General features: G+C 47.0%; 1 protein-coding gene and 1 pseudogene across 1 annotated transcript in view; both read right to left on the bottom strand.

The window, feature by feature from the left end:
* Positions 1 to 11,888: 11,888 nt before the first annotated feature.
* On the bottom strand, positions 11,889 to 12,976 carry LOC129081847 (dnaJ homolog subfamily A member 1-like; annotated as a pseudogene).
* Positions 12,977 to 16,370: 3,394 nt separating this feature from the next.
* CENPF (centromere protein F) overlaps positions 16,371 to 18,930 on the bottom strand; it is a 45,087-nt gene continuing 42,527 nt past the window's right edge. Inside the window, exon 19 of the mRNA XM_054587512.1 lies at positions 16,371 to 16,568. Coding sequence (XP_054443487.1) covers positions 16,371 to 16,568 — 198 coding nt within the window. The remainder of the gene's footprint in view (positions 16,569 to 18,930) is intronic.

The raw sequence follows: 18,930 nt of genomic DNA, 5'->3' as shown, positions 1-18,930 counted from the left end.
CAGTGTACAATAATGCCTGCGATTGTTACATAGTGACTTCCTATCCCACCGCTTGGCAAAATTCACTTCCCAGGGAGAGTCGTTTTTTGGTAGAGGCTATGGGGTTTCCTTTGTACGCTGTCATGGCATGTGCAAACAATGACAGTTTCACTCCTCGTTTCCTAACCCGTTGCCTTTTATTTCTTTTTCTTGTCTCATCACCGTGGCTCGCACGTCCAATACTACGTTGGAGAGAAGTGGTGAAAGCGCAAAACCTTCTCTTGTTCCTGATCTTTGTGGTGAAGTTTGTAGCTCTGGCCCATTCAGTATGATGTTGGCTGTGCGTTTTTCATATACGGCCTTCATTTTGTGGAGGTGTGCCCCGTTTATTTCCTCACGGTTGAGTGTTTTGATCATAAACGGATGCTCTATCTTATCAAACGCTTTGGCCGCATCCATTGATATGATCGTGTGGCTTTTGTCTTTCCTTTTCTTTCTCTGATGGATTACATTCATTGATTTCCAAATACTGTACCATCCTCTTGCGTCCCTGGGATGGATCCCACTCGATCATGGTGGACGATCATTTTGATATAGCCTTGGATGCGGTTTGCCAAGACTTTGTGGAGGATTTTACTGGCTCCGTTCATCAGCGATAGTGGCCTGTACTTTTCTTTCTCTGTTGTGTCTTTACCTGGTTTGGGGATGCAAAGGATGCCGGTCTCGTAAAATGGGTCTGGGCGTCTTCCCTCTTCTCGGATCTTTTTGGAATACTCCGAGAAGGACAGGGGTTAACGCCGCCTTCCAAGTTTTCTAAAAATTCTCCTGTGAAACAGACCCATCCAGGGCTTTTGTGTGCCGGGACTTTTGATTACTGCCTCAATTCTACCAGCTCTTTCCACTTCAGGCTTTCTCCTGCTGCTTCACTCAGTGTTGCGAGGTTGTATTTTTCTAGAAAGTTGTCCCTTTCATCGCGGTAATCAAATTGCTTGGCATAGAACTGTTCGTAGTCATTTCTTACAGTCCTTTGTATTTCTGTGGTATCACTTCTTATTTCTGATATTACTTATTGGGGTCCTCTCCCTTTTTTCCTTGATGAGTCCACTTAAAGGCTTCCCCATTTTGTGTCTCCTGTTGAAGAACCAGCTCTGGGATTTGTTGAGCCTTTCAACTGTTCTTTTAGTCTCTATGGCATTCAGTTCTGCTCTTGTCTTGATTATCTACTTCCTTCTGTTCGCTCTGGGCTTCGTTTCTCATGGTTTCTCCAGTTCTTGAAGATGTAGGCTTAAGGCATTTGTTCTAATGGTTTCTTGGTTAGGCCTGTATTGCCATGAACTTCCCTCTCGGGACTGCCCTCGCTGGGTCCCGTTGGTTTGGAACGGTTGTGTGTTCATTTTCGTTTGTTCCCAGAAACGTTTATATGTCTTCTTTGATCTCATTATTCACCCATCCGTGGCTTCACAGCATGCTAGCCAGTCTCCATGAGGTGGAATGTTTTTGAGTTTTTTCCCTGAGGTTGGTTTCCAGTGTCAAGCCCTGAGGTCCCAGAAAATGCCCGATAGGATTTCAGTGTTCTAGAATTTGTTGAGCCTTGTTTTGTGTCCTATCATATGCGCTATGTTCAAAAACGTTCCATGTGCATTTGAAAAGAATGTGTACTTTCCTTCTTTGGATTAAAGGTTCTATATGTCCCTTGAGTCCATTTCATCCAATGGGTCTTTCAGTTTCACAATATCCTTGTTGATGTGTTGTTCGGAAGATCTATCCTTTGTTGACAGTGCGGCGTTAAAATGCCCTATGATCAGTGTGTTGCCGTCTACATCTTCCTGGAAGTCCTCTGAGGTTTTCCTTTCATGTCTGGGTACCCTGATATTGGCCTCATACGCGTTTATGACATTTATGGCTTCTTGATGGATTAATCCTTTGAATATTATAAAGTGTCCTTCAGGGTCTCTTTTCATGGCCTGTGTTTTGAAATCTACTTAGTCTGGTATGAGTATTGCAACCCCTCCTTTCTTTCCCAGTCCATTTCTGTGCAATCTTTTTTTCCATCCCTTTCCTTTCAGTCAATGTACGTCCTTTGCTCCGAGGCTGGTATCGTTTGCGGTCCATTCCTCCCAGTTTCCCTGTGGTTTTTGGTAATTCTCTCTGAGCTCACTGAGCTCAGCGAGCCTCGTTTCAACCATTGTTTTAGACTCCATAGCTGCTCGTATACTTGCCTCTATTTCATTTAGTTCACTTTCTGGGGATTCCTCCTTTCCATTCAACTGGGGCGGGGGGTGTTTCTTGATCTTCACATTATTTGGAAAACTCTTCTGTTTTGCTTCTGCTTCTTCAATTGATCTCTCTTGGCTTCTAGACTTTCGTGTGTGAAAGTGGATGCTAGGGACCGCTTTTCTTCTTTCTGGATCTGCCTCTGATGATGTCAGACGCTGGCCCTGTCTCACCTCAGGCAGTCTCTTCGAGACTTCCAGGAAGCTACTGCCTGTGGCTGTCTCCTCCAGTTGTTAATCTAGTCCTTCCGCACTCAGCAGTTACACTGAGGCATCCCAGTGCAGGGCAGAGACCCTCCTAGGGGCAGGGTTAGTTTGTCCTCTGCACTGCTGCCAGGCAGAGGAGTGGTCTGCCTGAGCAACATGGCTGCTGCGATACGGGGGAGAAGTCAGCCCCGGCATCCTGCCGGATGCTCTCTCCGTTCTCTCCACACAGCCTCCGGCCCCAGACTCTCAGCAAGCGTCTCGGGACCAGCTACGCCCCGTTCAGCCACAGACTCTACGATCAGTGACTGCCTCTCTAGGCTCAGCAGTCAGGCTCAAGCAGCCCCGGCCAGGGCACCGTCCCTCCTGGGGCGGGGATACCTTTTCCTCTGTCGCTGCTGTCACTCCGGGGAGAGGTCGGCCTGAGCAAGATGGCTGCTGCTGTATGAGGGAGAAGACAGCACCAGGATCCCGCCTGCTCCTCTCTCAGTCCTCACCCCAAACTCTCCATGTCCGGTCTCTCCTCAAGCATCTCCCTTGGATAACTTGTTAAGTGTTAGCTATTGTTTTTTTTCATTCCAGTGTGTCAGAGCATTTACAGTTGCATGGAATACCAAATGTAGTCTGTTCTCTTTTGTCCCAATTTTCATTACCTTTTCTTTCTAAACAAAATTCAAACTTCTTTCACTTATTGATCCCGTGAAACATTCTTGGTGTGATGGGCTTCCAGCCCCCTTTAACATAGCAGAGTCTACACAGGTCGGTAAAACATCTTGCATTTGACCCAAGTGAAAATGTAGTGCGACAGAAATCCTCACTTCTCCGAGTAACAGAGTGTCCGTGTAGGGGAAAGAAACCAAAAGGAAGCTCAACTGCTCTGTGATGCTGTTTCCAACGCGCCTGTGAAAACCCTTTCTACTCCATGGGTCTCAGACCACTTCACCGTTCCTGTTTCAGTACTGCGAACCCTTAGGAAGCTAGGTATTCTCTCTAGGCGAATTACCGCCTGTCATCGGTCACACACGCTACAGGGCCCAGCACAACGCTCGATAAACTCTTCTTAAATAATCGAAAGATACATCTGAATCTTCCACGGCAGGAGAAGTGACCGAAAACAAAAAAGATATCCAGAACTCCTGCAAGAAAGCACCTCCCAAGGCCGACCGAGGGACAATTTTCATTGAACAAAGAACATCCGGGTCGACAACTGGACCTTTGAGGTCCATTGAACCGATATTCCTCAACCTTCAAGAAAGGCTTCATCTCTATTCAGCATATTCAGCTGAAGAGCACAGAGGGACCCCATGACTACTTTTTTAAAAAGCACGGCAGCAGAAAATAGATACCTAGAGGCAAAACAAAAGTCTTTAAAACGGTAAAAACATAAAACGGGCTATTATCCAGCACTTTGGGTACCCAGTGTCCTAAAGAGCTGGGCTTTTCCCAAACTGCTAACTCTGGTTAGTGAATTTTCAGTGTTGAAATCTAGACTCCTCAAGGAACTCTGGAAGTCTCCTGAAGGCAAGTCTCATGATGCTCCTGCTTCTTTGCATTTCCTGCAGTCCTAACACCCAACATTTTGCACTGGAAAGACGCCCAACAACTACTTGTTGCTCACCGTAAAGCATCTGCTTTCACTCAATCATGGTGGACGATCATTTTAATATAGCCTTGAATGCGGTTTGCCAAGACTTTGTGGAGGATTTTACTGGCAACGTTCATCAGCGATAGTGGCCTGTACTTTTCTTTCTCTATTAAGTCTTCATCTGGTTTTGGATGCAAAGGATGCTGATCGCGTGAAAAGGGTCTGGGAGTCTTCCCTCCTCTCGGATCTTTTTGGAATACTCCGAGAAGGACAGGGGTTAACACCGCCTTCCAAGTTTTCTAAAATTCTCCTGTGAAACAGATCCATCCAGGGCTTTTGTGTGCCGGGACTTTTGATTACTGCCTCAATTCTACCAGCTCTTATCGGTCTGTTCAAGCTTTCTCCTGCTTCTTCACTCAGTGTTGCAAGGTTGCATTTTTCTAGAAAGTTGTCCCTTTCATCGCGGTAATCAAATTGCTTGGCATAGAACTGTTCGTAGTCATTTCTATCGGTCCTTTGTATTTCTGTGGTATCACTTCTTATTTCTGATATTACTTATTGGGATCCTCTCCCTTTTTTTCTTGATGAGTCCACTTAAAGTCCACTTCCCCATTTTGTGTCTCCTGTCGAAGAACCAGATCTTGGATTTGTTGAGCCTTTCAACTGTTCTTTTAGTCTCTATGGCATTCAGTTCTGCTCTGATCTTGATTATTTCCTTCCTTCTGTTCGCTCTGGGCTTCGTTTCTCGTGGTTTCTCCAGTTCTTGAAGATGTAGGCTTAGGGCGTTTTTTCTAATGGTTTCTTAATTAGGCCTGTATTGCCATGAACTTCCTTCTCGGGACTGCCCTCGCTGGGTCCCGTTGGTTTGGAACGGTTGTGTGTTCATTTTCGTTTGTTCCCAGAAACGTTTATATGTCTTCTTTGATCTCATTATTCACCCATCCGTGGCTTCACAGCATGCTAGCCAGTCTCCATGAGTTGGAATGTTTTTGAGTTTTTTCCTTGAGGTTGGTTTCCAGTGTCAAGCCCTGAGGTCCCAGGAAATGCCCAATAGGATTTCAGTGTTCTTGAATTTGTTGAGCCTTGTTTTGTGTCCTATCATATGAGCTATGTTCAAAAACATTCCATGTGCATTTGAAAAGAATGTGTACTTTGCTTCTTTGTGATGGAAGGTTCTATATGTCACTTGAGTCCATTTCATCTAATGGGTCTTTCAGTTTCACAATATTCTTGTTGATGTGTTGTTCGGAAGATCTATCCTTTGTTGACAGTGCGGCGTTAAAATCCCCTATGATCAGTGTGTTGCCATCTACATCTTTCTGGAAGTCCTCTAAGGTTTTCCTTTCATGTCTGGGTGCCTCGATATTGGCCTCATACGCGTTTATGACGTTTATGGCTTCTTGATGGATTAATCCTTTGAGTATTATAAAGTGTCCTTCAGGGTCTCCTTTCATGGCCTGTGTTTTGAAATCTACTTAGTCTGGTATAAGTATTGCAACCTCTCCTTTCTTTCCCAGTCCATTTCTGTGCAATCTTTTTTTCCATCCCTTTCCTTTCAGTCAATGTACATCCTTTGCTCTGAGGTGGGTCTCTTGCTGACTGCATGTATGCGGGCTATGTTTTCCTATGTCTTTGGATTGGAGCATTTAATTCAGGTACATTGAACGTTATTACCGATAGGTACTTCTCTGTCCCTGTGTTGCCTGGTTTCTCACTCTTTTTCTTCATCTTCTTCAAGAAGACCCTTTTGCATATCTTTAAGTGCTATTTGGTGCAGGTGTATTCTTTTAGCCCTCTTCTCTCTTGGGAAACTCCTCATTTCATCTTCCATTTTCATTGAGAGCCTTGCTGGGCAGAGCAGTCTCCACTGAAGGCCTTTCTTTGCATTCCAGGGAATACTGCTTGCCATTCCCCCCTGGCTTGCAGTGTTTCTGTGGAGAAGTCAGCTGCTAGCTGTATCAGGGCTCCCTTGTATGTCCTGTCTGTTTCTCTCTTGCTACCTTGAGGATTCTCTTTCGTATTTGCCATCGAAATTAGGATGTCTTGAAATGGGCCTCATTGTCTTCCTCTGGAATGGGACCCTCTGACCTTGAGGACTTGTGTCACTTTTTCTATCATGTGAGGGAACTTTTCCATTGTTACTTTTCCCCACAGGTTCTCTATCCCTTCATCCTGTTCCTGTCCTTCTGGTGTTCCAAATATATGCATGTTAGTTAGTATTTTGCCGATTATCCTGTTTTCCCTCAAGGCCTCTTTGCTCGTTTGGAGGTTTTTTGCATTTTCTTGCTCTTGCGGTGAGTTTTTTCCAACCTTGCCCACCAGGTCCCCGATTCGACCCTCTGCTTCATCTACCGTGCTTTGGATTCCTTCTACTGTTTCTTCAACTCAGAAGTTGTACTGTTCATTTCCTCTTGTCTCTTCTTCATCGTTCCCATGTCCTTTTTCAGGCTGCTATCGTTTGCGGTCCATTCCTCCTAGTTTCCCTGTGGTTTTTGGTAATTCTCTCTGAGCTCACTGAGCTCAGCGAGCCTCGTTTCAACCATTGTTTTAGACTCCACAGCTGCTAGTGTACTTGCCTCTATTTCATTTAGTTCACTTTCTGGGGATTCCTCCTTTCCCTTCAACTGCCGGGGGCGGGAGGGGAGTGTTTCTTGATATTCACATTATTTGGAAAACTCTTCTGTTTTGTTTCTGCTTCTTCAATTGATCTCTCTTGGCTTCTAAACTTTTGGGTGTGAAAGTGGATGCTAGGGACCGCTTTTCTCCTTTCTGGATCTGCCTCTGATGATGTCAGACGCTGGCCCTGTCTCACCTTAGGCAGACTCTTCGAGACTTCCAGGAAACTACTGCCTGTGGCTGTCTCCTCCAGTTGTTAATCTAGTCCTTCTGCACTCAGGAGTTACACTGAGGCATCCCAGTGCAGGGCAGAGACCCTCCTAGGGGCAGGGTTAGTTTGTCCTCTGCACTGCTGCCAGGCAGAGGAGTGGTCTGCCTGAGCAACATGGCTGCTGCGATACGGGGGAGAAGTCAGCCCCGGCATCCTGCCGGATGCTTTCTCCGTTCTCTCCACACAGCCTCCGGCCCCAGACTCTCAGCAAACGTCTCTGGACAAACTATGCCCCATTCAGCCAGGGATTCTACGATCAGTGACTGCCTCTCTGGACTCAGCAGTCAGGCTTAAGCAGCCCGGCCAGAGCACCGTCCCTCCTGGGGCGGGGATACCTTTTCCTCTGTCGCTGCTGTCACTCCGGGGAGTGGTCGGCCTGAGCAAGATGGTTGCTGCTGTATGGGGGAGGAGACAGCACCAGGATCCCGCCTGCTCCTCTCTCAGTCCTCACCCCAAACTCTCCATGTCCGGTCTCTCCTCAAGCATCTCCCTTGGATAACTTGTTAAGTGTTAGCTATTGTTCTTTTCATTCCAGTGTGTCAGAGCATTTACAGTTGCATGGAACATCAAAATGTAAAGTCTGTTCTCTTTTGTCCCAATTTTCATTACCTTTTCTTGCTAAACAAAATTCAAACTTCTTTCACTTATTGATCCCGTGAAACATTCTTGGTGTGATGGGCTTCCAGCCCCCTTTAACATAGCAGAGTCTACACAGGTCGGTAAAACATGCTGCATTAGGCCCAAGTAGAAAGTTTGTGTGACATAAATCCTCACTTTTCTGACAAACACTGTGTCCGTTCTTGGGAAAGAAACCAAAAGGAAACCCAAATGCTCTGTGATGCTGCTTCCAACGCGCCTGTAAAAGCCTTTTCTAATCCAGGGGTCTCAGACCACTTCACTGTTCCAGTTTCAGTACTGCAAACCCTTAGGAAGCTAGGTATTCTCTCTAGGCGAATTACCGCCTGTCATCAGTCACACATGCTACAGGGCCCAGCACAATGCTCGATAAATTCTTCTTAAAAAATCGAAAGACACATTTCAATCTTCCACGGCAGGAGAAGTGACCGAAAACAAAAATGATATCCAGAACTCCTGCAAGAAAGCACCTCCCAAGGCCGACCGAGGGACAATTTTCATTGAACAAAGAACATCCAGGTCTACAAAGGGATCTTTCAGATCCATTGAACCGATATTCCTCAATCTTCAAGAAAGGCTTCATCTCTATTCAGCATATTCAGCTGAAGAACACAGAAGGAACCCCATGACTACTTTTTTAAAAAATACGGCAGCAGAAAATAGATACCAAGAGGCAAAACAAAAGTCTTTAAAACGGTAAAAACATAAAACGGGCTATTATCCAGCACTTTGGGTACCCAGTGTCCTAAAGAGCTGGGCTTTTCCCAAACTGCTAACTCTGGTTAGTGAATTTTCAGTGTTGAAATCTAGACTCCTCAAGGAACTCTGGAAGTCTCCTGAAGGCAAGTCTCATGATGCTCCTGCTTCTTTGCATTTCCTGCAGTCCTAACACCCAAGGTTTTGCACTGGAAAGACGCCCAACAACTACTTGTTGCTCACCGTAAAGCATCTGCTTTTTCCTTCTGCTACTTCAACCGATGAATCTTTGAATGACCAATTAGATACATCTCCGATGACATTCTTATCATTTCTACTTCCAGACTTCCAAGTAAAGTTCAGAGCCTTACACCCAGGAGCTACCAGCTAGCTCTCATTCCTACTGACTGCTCTGCACAACCTTAGGCACGTTACCTGCTCCGCTTGGGAATCCCTTCCCTTTTCCCTAAAGAAGGGCGTTATTTCCTCTGCTGTTGCGCAGCTCTAGACTTTTTATAATTGTATCCGACAGACAGAAGCCTAGATAAGCCCTAAGGCATTGAGGCTTTAAAAAAAAAAAATCACAAGCATAAAAGTAATGATACTTTCTTCCGTATGCCATCACCCTTTTTAGTACAATCATCCCACTCTCCTGAATCTCAAAGTAGGTTTTTCACAGGACAGCCATGTGACCTTTCGGCAACACTGAACGACAAATCTTACTTTGCCATCCTTATTTGGGAAAGGTTCCCAAGCTGCTACAAGCACAAGCGCAAGGTGCCTCAGCAACTCAGGGAAGACAGAAAAACTGTCCTTCGGCGTCCAGCTGAACATTAAACATCACTCCTAGGAGAGCAGACAGGCCCTTTCCGTGTCCGGACCGATACTGACCTCCAACGCATGATGAAAACGCACACAAAAGAGAAGCCACACACCCTTGGCCACTACTTTTTAACAAGCACCTTTACTGTTAGTTTCGATGGACAAGACAAAACCTCCTGCCGCTGCCGGCATCCGCCGCCCCTCCCTGCGACCTTACCTGTTTCGACCTGGCACACAGGGGAGGGGCTCCTCCCCGCCGGCCGCGCCAACCCAGCCCTGGAGGCGCGCTGCAGCCCTCTCCGCGGCTCAGCCAGGCCCCCAGACGCCCGGGTCTCCGGGTTCGGGTGCGGTTGCACATGGCCCGAGTCGTCCTGCCAGCGGAGCTCCCGGCCGCGGTCTCCTGCGGTGGTCCCAGCTGACAGGAACGGAGAGGCCATGGGTCCTTGCCCAGTGCGAACCTCTGTGCCGCCCTGTCCTCGTCAGGTCGGGTGGAAGCGGCTCGCGGGCCGGGCCCGCCACACGGGTCCCAGGCCAAGCAGAGCTCGGGTCCCAGCTCACTGACTCAGCGCTCCCTTCCCAAACTGCGCCCGCCTCCTCTTCTCCTGGCGGGCGGCGGGCTAGCGGCGCTCTGCTCCCCGCCCCAGCTCTCCCTGCTCCGCTGGCCCTCCTCCGTCTTCCTGTCCATCCCTGAGGCGTCGAGCCAGGCTGGGAGCGGCCCCTGCGGGAGGTGCTGGTCTGTGTCTGAGTCAGCAGGGCCGGGGCAACGTGACCACGACGGCGGCGTGCCCGAGCACGCGCACGAGCACGCACCCGCGGCCTCAGCGCCGGTGAGGCAGAGTGTGCGCGTTCCCGTGACGGGGTCGCTTGTCGAACCTCCTTGAGGAGGCACCTGTTGCAGACTCTCCCGTCCTTCGGTGCCCTGCCCCGTTAACTCCCAGTGGTGGTCACAGACTCCGGAACCCTTCCCAGAACAGGCCCCGAGGATGGGGGAGGAGGCCTTGGATTTGGTGGTGTAGCCTGAGGAGTGGGCTGGCGGGAAACGCAGGGGCGGACGAGGGTTCCGCCTGCGCGCCCGCCTGCTCCATTTAGTGCTCCAGGGCGCCCCGAAAGAGGCCTGGGATCCCTGCAGCTGTGGTTTGACGGTTTGGCCTGAAGAAATGGAACGGAGTCACTCGAGTGGACTGCTAATTTCCTGAAATCTAGAAGGTGGAGTTCTGAGGAAATGCTTCTATCCTTGTTTTTAGCTGGCCTTCCAGCCCAGTCTTGACACCTGCCAGTCCGGCCAAAGTGCCTGGATACACATTGAACTTTCAGAGAAACTTCGAATAACCCCCTGAAGGGCAAATAAAAGAGTGTCTGGAAGACTTCGTGCTCACTCCTGGAGGTAGGCAGAGTGATTTCCACATTAGCCCTAGGAAATCAGCAGGGAATGGTTAAGCACAGTTAACCTGAGTAGGGGAGCCAGGTAGAGAGGCTGATAGGAGAGGCTGTGAAGCAGAGAAGCTAATAAGGACAGACACCTCTCATATTCAGAAGCCGCCCTGCCACTTACTCCCAGCTAAGCCTTGTTATTCTCCTGTTAGACAGATACCATCCCATGAAATCCCGAACTGCAACAACGTCATTCTGAAACGTGATGAAATAAGAGAAAGCAAAGCACTCCCTCAGTTTCCCGAAGCACAGACAGAAGCAAGATCGATCTGCCAGCCATCAAGTATCCAATCACCCTTTTGTTGGCCGCGCTGAGTGCTTACTACCCCTCTCCCCTTACCGCTTTCTTGTCCTGCTCGTCTTCACTCCCTGCACTAAGGTTTCTTAAGATCACAGGGTTGCCCTGGCTTTCTGACCCCATGCAGTCCAGAGCAATTCCTTGCCTCCTTGGATCCCTCCTCAACCTGCCACCCAAACGCCAAATCCCATCGTAGGTTCTCCCTGAACACCTTCTTATGGGCACAGCCCATGGTTCCCCGGGGTGTGTGTTCTTCCTCCCAGCCACGAGGAACAAGTACAACCTGGGGTGCTACAGATTGATGCCCTTCTACAGGCCTCGGCTGGAGGGTGTTCACACTTGCAAACATTCTGTATCTTGGGGAGTCAATGAAAACTCCAACGCTATCAGCATCTGGCGGCTTTGAGCAAATAGATCTTTTACACTGAGTGTTCCCATTCAAGAAGTGTTCCTGCAGGTGAGCCAGGTTGACCCAACTTGGTAAGTGAAAAGCTGCCTCTGGGCAGAGGGCCCACAGAAGCCTTTCTGTTGACTTTGGGCTCTGGGTTGGTTAGTTCAACAAACTAGGTATTATTCCCTGATTCCTTCTACTTGGGACAGTGCATATGGGAGTGCAATGCAGATGTTACCAAGTCCAGTTCCCTTCCTGCCTTTGACATTTAATGCGAAAACGTTACTGCCTCGTTAACATATCCACCCATTGGCTCCAGCTTTATTTTGCGACTTAAACTCTGCAATCTCCCAACCTCTAGCTCCAAATTTTCTAATTGACTAGATTAAAGTCCCCACACAGAGCAAGGAATTAAACATAGATATTCTAGACCCATGTCTTTATTTTGAGTTTATTCTTCATTTAACTTCTAAAACACTACTATAGTTGAATAATAAACCAAAACCAATCACAAGTAGTGGCATATTATGATTACAGTGCTTCACTCAATCACTACTGTATGTAAAATGCCAGCAGTGCGTGTCATTCACTGGCCTCATTAAGAGGCCACAACCTGAACACCACCCCTGAACACCACCCCTAGGGTGAGGTTCATTATCCTCACATGCTTTTCCATTGTAAAGGCATCATCTTTCTTGATTTGGATCAAAGCCCACCAGTTCTACCTGGTCCCTTTCAACAGTCTCTTCTATTTCCTCCCTTTCAGGTAGGAATTTTTCCAGCAAAGACAGTTTATCAGGAGAGAGAAAGGCACTCTCAGGAAAGTATACCTTAAACTTTTGATGGTTAGGCAGCCCTTTCCATATGGTGTATGAGAAATTGGCATGCCTTCATTTGGCACACACTTAACATCTCCACGCTTGACAATCTGACCTGGATGAGAGGTGATGACTATGGTTTGGTTGTCAAGAGTAGTTATTGGCTTTTGGAAGCCACACAATGCTTCAACCAGCTGTATGCTCATACACATGAAAAGGTCTTCTCCTCGCCAAATGAAAACAGTATGGTCCTTCTGATCTAAAATAACGATAATATCGCCAGTCTCCAGTCCTTGTTCTTGGTCTCCTTCACCATAGAATGTTATCCTCTGGCCACATTTCATGCCTTTTTCAATTTGAACTTCTAGAATCTTCTCTCGAACTATCGTCCTTCCATTGCAGCTTTTTGCACCTGTCTTGAGGACTGATCTGTTCCCCATGGCCCTGGCACTCCATGCACACAGACTGAATTTACTGAGCCATTCCAGGTCCTATCTGATGAGGTCTTATTTGCATCCCAGTACCTCAGGAATTGGGACAGCAATGTACTGCTCCTTTCTTACCACCTTGGCCTTCACATTTGTCACAAACCACATTTTTTTGCAGAGCCAGTTTTCTTGTTGCACCATTAAATACATCTTCTAAGGTTACTTAGAAGATACACAAAATTTTTATACCTCTCCTTTCTCTCTGCAACCTTCCTGCTCCTCCAAACACCATATCAAAGATGTCCACGGGGGAGCCAAAACCACCTTCTTTAATTGCCTGTTCTCCTTTGTCATAAATTGCCTTTCCTTTGCATCAGATAGCACTTCGTAAGCTTGAGAAATCTGCTTAAACTTCTCTCCTTGATTTGGATTCTTATGAGGGTAGAACTTCAAGGCCTTTTTCAATTCTTCCTGGGTGGCATTGGGTTTGACCCCCAAAACATCATAGTAAGTGGTTTCTTTCACCATTTTTGACAGCCAGTGAGCAGGCCAAAGTAGGTGTACAGGAGAGGGAAAGAGCAAATTACTGCGCGCAGCTCTGAAAGCCACCGCTCTTCTACTTCTGAGTGTTCTGGAAAATACTCCAAACCCATCTTGTTTTACCTTTGTCCTATTTTTTATTTTCTGACACACCTAAGATTGGGATTACATTTTCTTTGGGTGTCTTACTCTAGTGAGAGTTTTTTCTTCAAGAGGTTTTTATGGTAAAGTCCGCCTCATGTGCTCCATGTTTTGTTGAATAATAAGCCCATCTTAATGAGTTAAGTTTTAGAGACAACTTGTCTCATTTCAGTTTTGCAACTAAAACACAAAGAGAACTTAGAGTTAGTCAGGACCCACAGAGAAAATCAAAGGGCGATGTACAAGTACCTAAGAGACGGTAAGCCGGGCAGGAATGTTTAGGTTGAGGCCCTTGGGAAGTGTCACAGTGAGAGTGTTAAATGCATGTAGGCGGGAGGTAGAGGGCATGGGTCCCAGGTGCCCTTTTCAAGGTGAAAGACTTTAAGGAGAAATAGGTAAAATTAGCAGGAGAGATTTAAGTATATTTAAAGGAGACGTCTCAACAGTGACGGTTGTTCCTGAAACGAGCCATCCAGGTATGGTCACCTTGAGTCATTTTTCTCTTTGCTGTGATTAGCCACCATCTAAAAATTCTTAACTCTGTAGAGAAGTGACTAAGTGCCATTATGTTTTTTCCAAATTAGAGCATTTTTTTCTGAGAGCATTTAGGCACAGGTAGTAGAAGGAAATCTTGACTTTTTATTACTTGCCTACTTAGGGTGCTGTATTAGAATCCTCATTTACCAATCGGATTTAATGTAGCAGTGTGCTTGTGAAATAACGAGCATGGCTCAACTATTGGCTTACATATATATTATTTTAATGTTCCATGTAACAGTAAGATAGAACATTTTCATTTTTTTTCTTGTCTCGTGCCATATTTGTTTGGACCTCCCATTGCTTGTTTCAAATACTGCATTTATGAAAATAAAATGTTTGGACATAACATTTAGCCCAAACACATCCATACTTGAAGCTCTTTGTTTCTTCTTGAGTCACATACCTTTGCCATCTTCCTTCTTTCCTTTTGGGGCATATTCTGGGCCCTGAAACAGTCTCCAGGTGGTTGGTGTGCATCTTCGTCCATTCCTGGTTTCTCGCCTTTGCCTCCATCTGGGCTGAACTTTTCCCAGTGTCCAATCATATCCATGGCTCTTCGTTTTTGTCCTTACCCAGCATTTGCCAGGACTTGGTGGGCAGAGAGGGCATCTGTACTTGTTATCTGGGATTTCCCCATAATCAGTAGCCTATGCTGAGTGAATAATTATTTTTGAGGAAATGATATGTAAATATAAGTACAGTCATTTGATGTTGGGGCCAACTCATTTCCATAGTTACCACTTATGGAAGGCAGCATGCTCTGTCCCTGCAAGGCACTCCTCAGAACTGCCGCTTCTGAGGCTGTGGGGGTGGGACATTGCTACCCAAAGAGAGGACACTGTTTCCTGCAGACTGGATGTTGGGTGAAGGACTGGGCTTTGGAGGCAGCCTCTGCCCCCCGCTAGCTTTGGGATGTTGCCTAGATTATAGTCTGTGTTCTGTAAATGGGGATTGTGAGGATAAAATGATAGAATGCATGTGAATCACTCTGAAATAATTGTAACAAAAATGATATATAATACTGCTCCTAAGGGAAGGTTTATTCCATATATACAATATTAAGAAAAGGCAGAGATAAGTGGTTTAAAATAATTTTTTTTCCTGATACATTAATACTCCAAAGGCTGCACAGGGGCAGGGTGGAGGTTTCTGCATCCTATTCCTCCCTCCGAGGATGGACGTGTTCCACACTTTTCCTCAAGCCAGTAAGCACAGACACACGAAAGATGACTGGGTTGGCTTTTGCTTGCCTTACGTGTTACTCCGCAGCTTTTCCCTCTTACCAGCACACCATGGGCATCGCTCTGAGTCAGCAGATTTAGACCCAACTAATGTTTAATAATGACGTAATACCCTAAGTAATATCTATGCCAAGATTTCTTTGGCCATTACTCCACTATGGATATTCAGGGTGTTTGTTGATCTTTTATATAACCCTTAAGATTCGCTGCTTTTGTTTCCAGTGAGTTATCCAAAAGTGGTATTGCTGAGTCAGAGAACATGTTAATTGTAGTGCAGATGGATTTGGGGTTACAAAAGCTGTATAAAACTTTGTTGGCTCCTGCCCTCTTACAACCTACTGGAAGAACAGATGTGTGTTCTTTTCCCACAGATTTTTTCCTTTTTTTTTTTTTTTTAATTTGTGTACAAAGATTCCAGTAGGTGGTGATTTTTTTCCCAGGGAAGTTTGAAATCCTTAACGTTCTGAAACCTAGGTATAAGTCGAGAGAGCGGAGGGAGCCTTTCACACTAAGTTCATTCTGTGTAACATTTGCTGTATTTATGAGAGATGCATTTGTCAGACATTGTTCCTGTTGAAGCTTTCAGCCTTTAAGAGCCAAGAGTCCAGCTTGAGAACTGAGGCACCGGGCATCTACCCCCTGCTCCTGCTGTGCTCACACCCTGCAGGCTGCAGGCAGCCCCGCGCCGGGGGAGCCGTCCGCACACAGGGCATCCTGCCTCCAGAGGCCCGGGCTGGCTCTGGCCCAGGCAGCAGCTGAGCAAATCTTCAGCTGGAGGTCGCCGAGGGTGACGGGAATGGTTGCTTGCTAATAAGTGCTTTTTCCAACTGTAAAGTTACTGCAGTAGAGGTAGACAGGTAATGCCATTTCTTCATGATGCCAGAGAGCTACTTAGCACAACGTAAGTTTTTCCACCCACACCCTTGGGTGGCGTGAGGAGTCTCCTAGGCAGGAGGCGGAGGGAAGAAAGGACATTGAGGGTGGCTTTGCTGTGCTTGTGCACACGGGTGTTTGTAGTCTATTTACATGGAAGTATCCACATGTTCTCGCTCTCAAACTATTTCATGTCTGGTGCTATACATAAGAAAAAGCACAAAGCAAGTGTGCATTTTCCCGGCAACTGTTCTTTGAGAGTAGAAAATGTTTTGCATGTTTTTTAGTGTAAAATCCACACACACAAACAGAAGTTATACTACAGTGCTTGCTGCTCAAGTGTACCGTTCCCAAACATTACTATGTACAATGCTGAGGAGGAACATCAATGAGGTAGGTGACCAGGGATTCGACACTTTTCCAATACGTCAAACAGGAGAGCTAAAGGGTACAAGATATTTCGATTTTGGAGAAACTGCTTTGTTCCTACTGAGAATGTGTCCCAGATTAAGGACAAGCCACTGTTGGCACACTGCGTTCTACCCAACGACAACCCCTGGCAAAGGCCCTAACCCACAAGGCCTCTTCTACTGGATCTGACAGTTCTCGTGGGACTCCATATCAGCTTCCAGGCTGGGTGTGAGGCAGCCTCGCTTGGACCTCAGGCCCTCCCTGGGGCTGCCAGCCCACTGTCTCTTAGGGAGGTTATTGGCTGAGAGTGGTCTCGCAGAGGGATCATGGAAGACGGTGTCCGAATCTGCAGGGCTTTGTTGAGCGACCTTGACCTGCAACACAAGCATCTTTGTTAGAGGCTCCCTTCACATTCACATTCCCACACCATGCAAAATACTTTGTCATCAAACTGGAAGTTAGATTCCTCTTCCCTAGGAGCCACACACAGCGTTACCCCTTCTTCTTACCCGAGGGCAGGTCCCACCGGAGAGCTACTAAGACGTATGACAAGGACTCTAACAAGGCACCTTACAAACCTTCCTCAACACCTGTGATAGGCCGAGACGTGCTCCCAAGGCCAGTGTGACACTGTCAGACCAGAGGGAAGCTCCTTGAGGGCAAAGACTATGGCTTCCCCACCACTGCGTCCCCCGACTACCTCAGAAACGTTCAACGCGAACCTATAGAGAAAATCCAAACCACCCTCCATTTATCCTGCTTTTGCCAATGCTGTCATTCAAAGGAATATAATCTAAATAAATGACACTGCCTTCCTAGGGTGTAAGTCTTATTTACAACATCGAAGAGAACTACCGCCTGAAACATTTTCTCATGTAACATTTTAATCATTCTCATTTCACTGTTTTGTCGTTTGCATGTTGGGCTTGCATTAGGGCAGAAGGGCCACTATACAATAGTAAAGTCAGGGGACAGCAAATCCCCTGATGTCCTGCCTTCAAGGGTCTCAGAAAACGTAGGGCGATAAGCAGCAGATGAGTGTCAAGACTTTCTCTCATGTTTACATAATAGTGAAAGAAGATCAGGGATCCAAAGAGAGAAAGTAACAAGACAGAGGAAGTACACAAAAGCTGCACTAACCAAAGATCAAGGAATCAGTGGGAGACTCGAGTAGAAAGATCTGGAAAACAAAACAAAACAAAACAAAACAAAACAAAACACAGAAGACAGGCGCTCTACCAAGAGCAACAAGGGCCCAGTCCGGGCCCCTGAGGCAGCGCTGTGACAGATCACTTCCCGAGAAAGTGACTGCCAATGACCTCTTGGTGAGGCAGCAGGAAGAAAGAATGGAAATTATTCCCCCATTTATATTCCTACCATAGGAAGTATGTGGTTTTCAAAGGCAGCTAAATACTTTGCATGACAGAAAACAGCATGTGCACAGCACAGCATATCCCTGGAAAGCCTGCCTTGACCTCAGATTACATGCAGGGCCCTTAAAAGGGACAGCAGCTTGGAAGGATCAGGATCAGGATGGCATCAGAAATTACGGTCCAAGGGAAGTTGATGGACAAAAACAGCTTGACTAGTCCTCTTTCTTGTCTTTCAAAGTAGAAGCGCAAAGAAAAACAGGCACTTCCCTTGAACCCGTCACATGCTTGAGAATCAAATCTTTAGGTTCTCCAGAAAAAGAGACGGCAAGAAAGATCCCTCCGGGAAAGAGAATTTGAGCTAGGAAAACTCTGACTTAACCCCAATTACATAGACAAAGTCCATCCCTGGACTTCCCTCGCCTTGAGACTCTGCTTCTCTGACGCTGAATGGAGCAAATTCTGCTCGGTGGCCTGGGTTTCAACTATGGATCTGATGCTCAGGCTGGTTAGCTCGCCTCACTCCTGTGCATCACAAGGGGAGCTCAAACTCACCAGGTCCTTCAACTCTCAGGTCCACCCAAACCCTGTCTCAGAAACTACACCTGAGGCCACAGCGGGAGAGGACGAGGAAGCGGCGGGCTCAGAGCAACTGAGCCCCATTAGTCGGGAGGACACACAAAGCCCCACGAAGCTGCTCACAGACACTTGCTGTGGTGACGGCGTCACCATCAGCCTCTGCCATTCAGTGGCCAATCCGCCCGTACTGACCTACCCCAGATTCAGGCCAAGTCTGCACACACCACACTCCCTTGTCCCTGCAACGAGGAGCCCAGTGTTTTCTTCGTCCCAGAGAATGCTCCTCACCGAACATGCATTCCACCTACTTTCCCCTTGGAACTTGTCATGTGGCACTGTCTTGCGCAAAACTCAAGCCGGTCACTTCAGGCAATGGCTGTACCCTTGAGTTTCTAAGTGACCTTCTCAGAAAAACGATACCTTCCTCTATATTTTTCAATCTGAATGAGGAAATATGCTTAACAGAGGGGCCAAGCATTTGATAAGGCGACTCAGAAAACCCTGATTAAATGGAAGTTCAATCAGCTGCGTTTTGAAGTCGGCATCTAACCCCAACGTCTCCCATTACCTCCTGTCCAGAGGAGGCCCATTCAATTGCGCACGTGCACAAATCTACTTAGCGATTCCTCACTGCTGGTGTCTCCTGGCGCCTGCTGCTCCTGCAGTGGTCACAGGTATGCAGGACGCCACGGGGAGGACTGGGCACTCATGGATTCAACAACAGTGTGGAGAGCGGGCCCCCTAGTGTGCAAAGCCTTCTTTCTGAGACAAGGATCTGACCTCCACA

This window comes from Pteronotus mesoamericanus, unplaced genomic scaffold, assembly GCF_021234165.1.
Source record: "Pteronotus mesoamericanus isolate MK-2021 breed Mesoamerican mustached bat unplaced genomic scaffold, CSHL_Meso_final scaffold_1186, whole genome shotgun sequence".
Lineage (NCBI taxonomy): Eukaryota > Metazoa > Chordata > Mammalia > Chiroptera > Mormoopidae > Pteronotus > Pteronotus mesoamericanus.
This window is presented reverse-complemented; position numbering and strand designations above follow the sequence as displayed.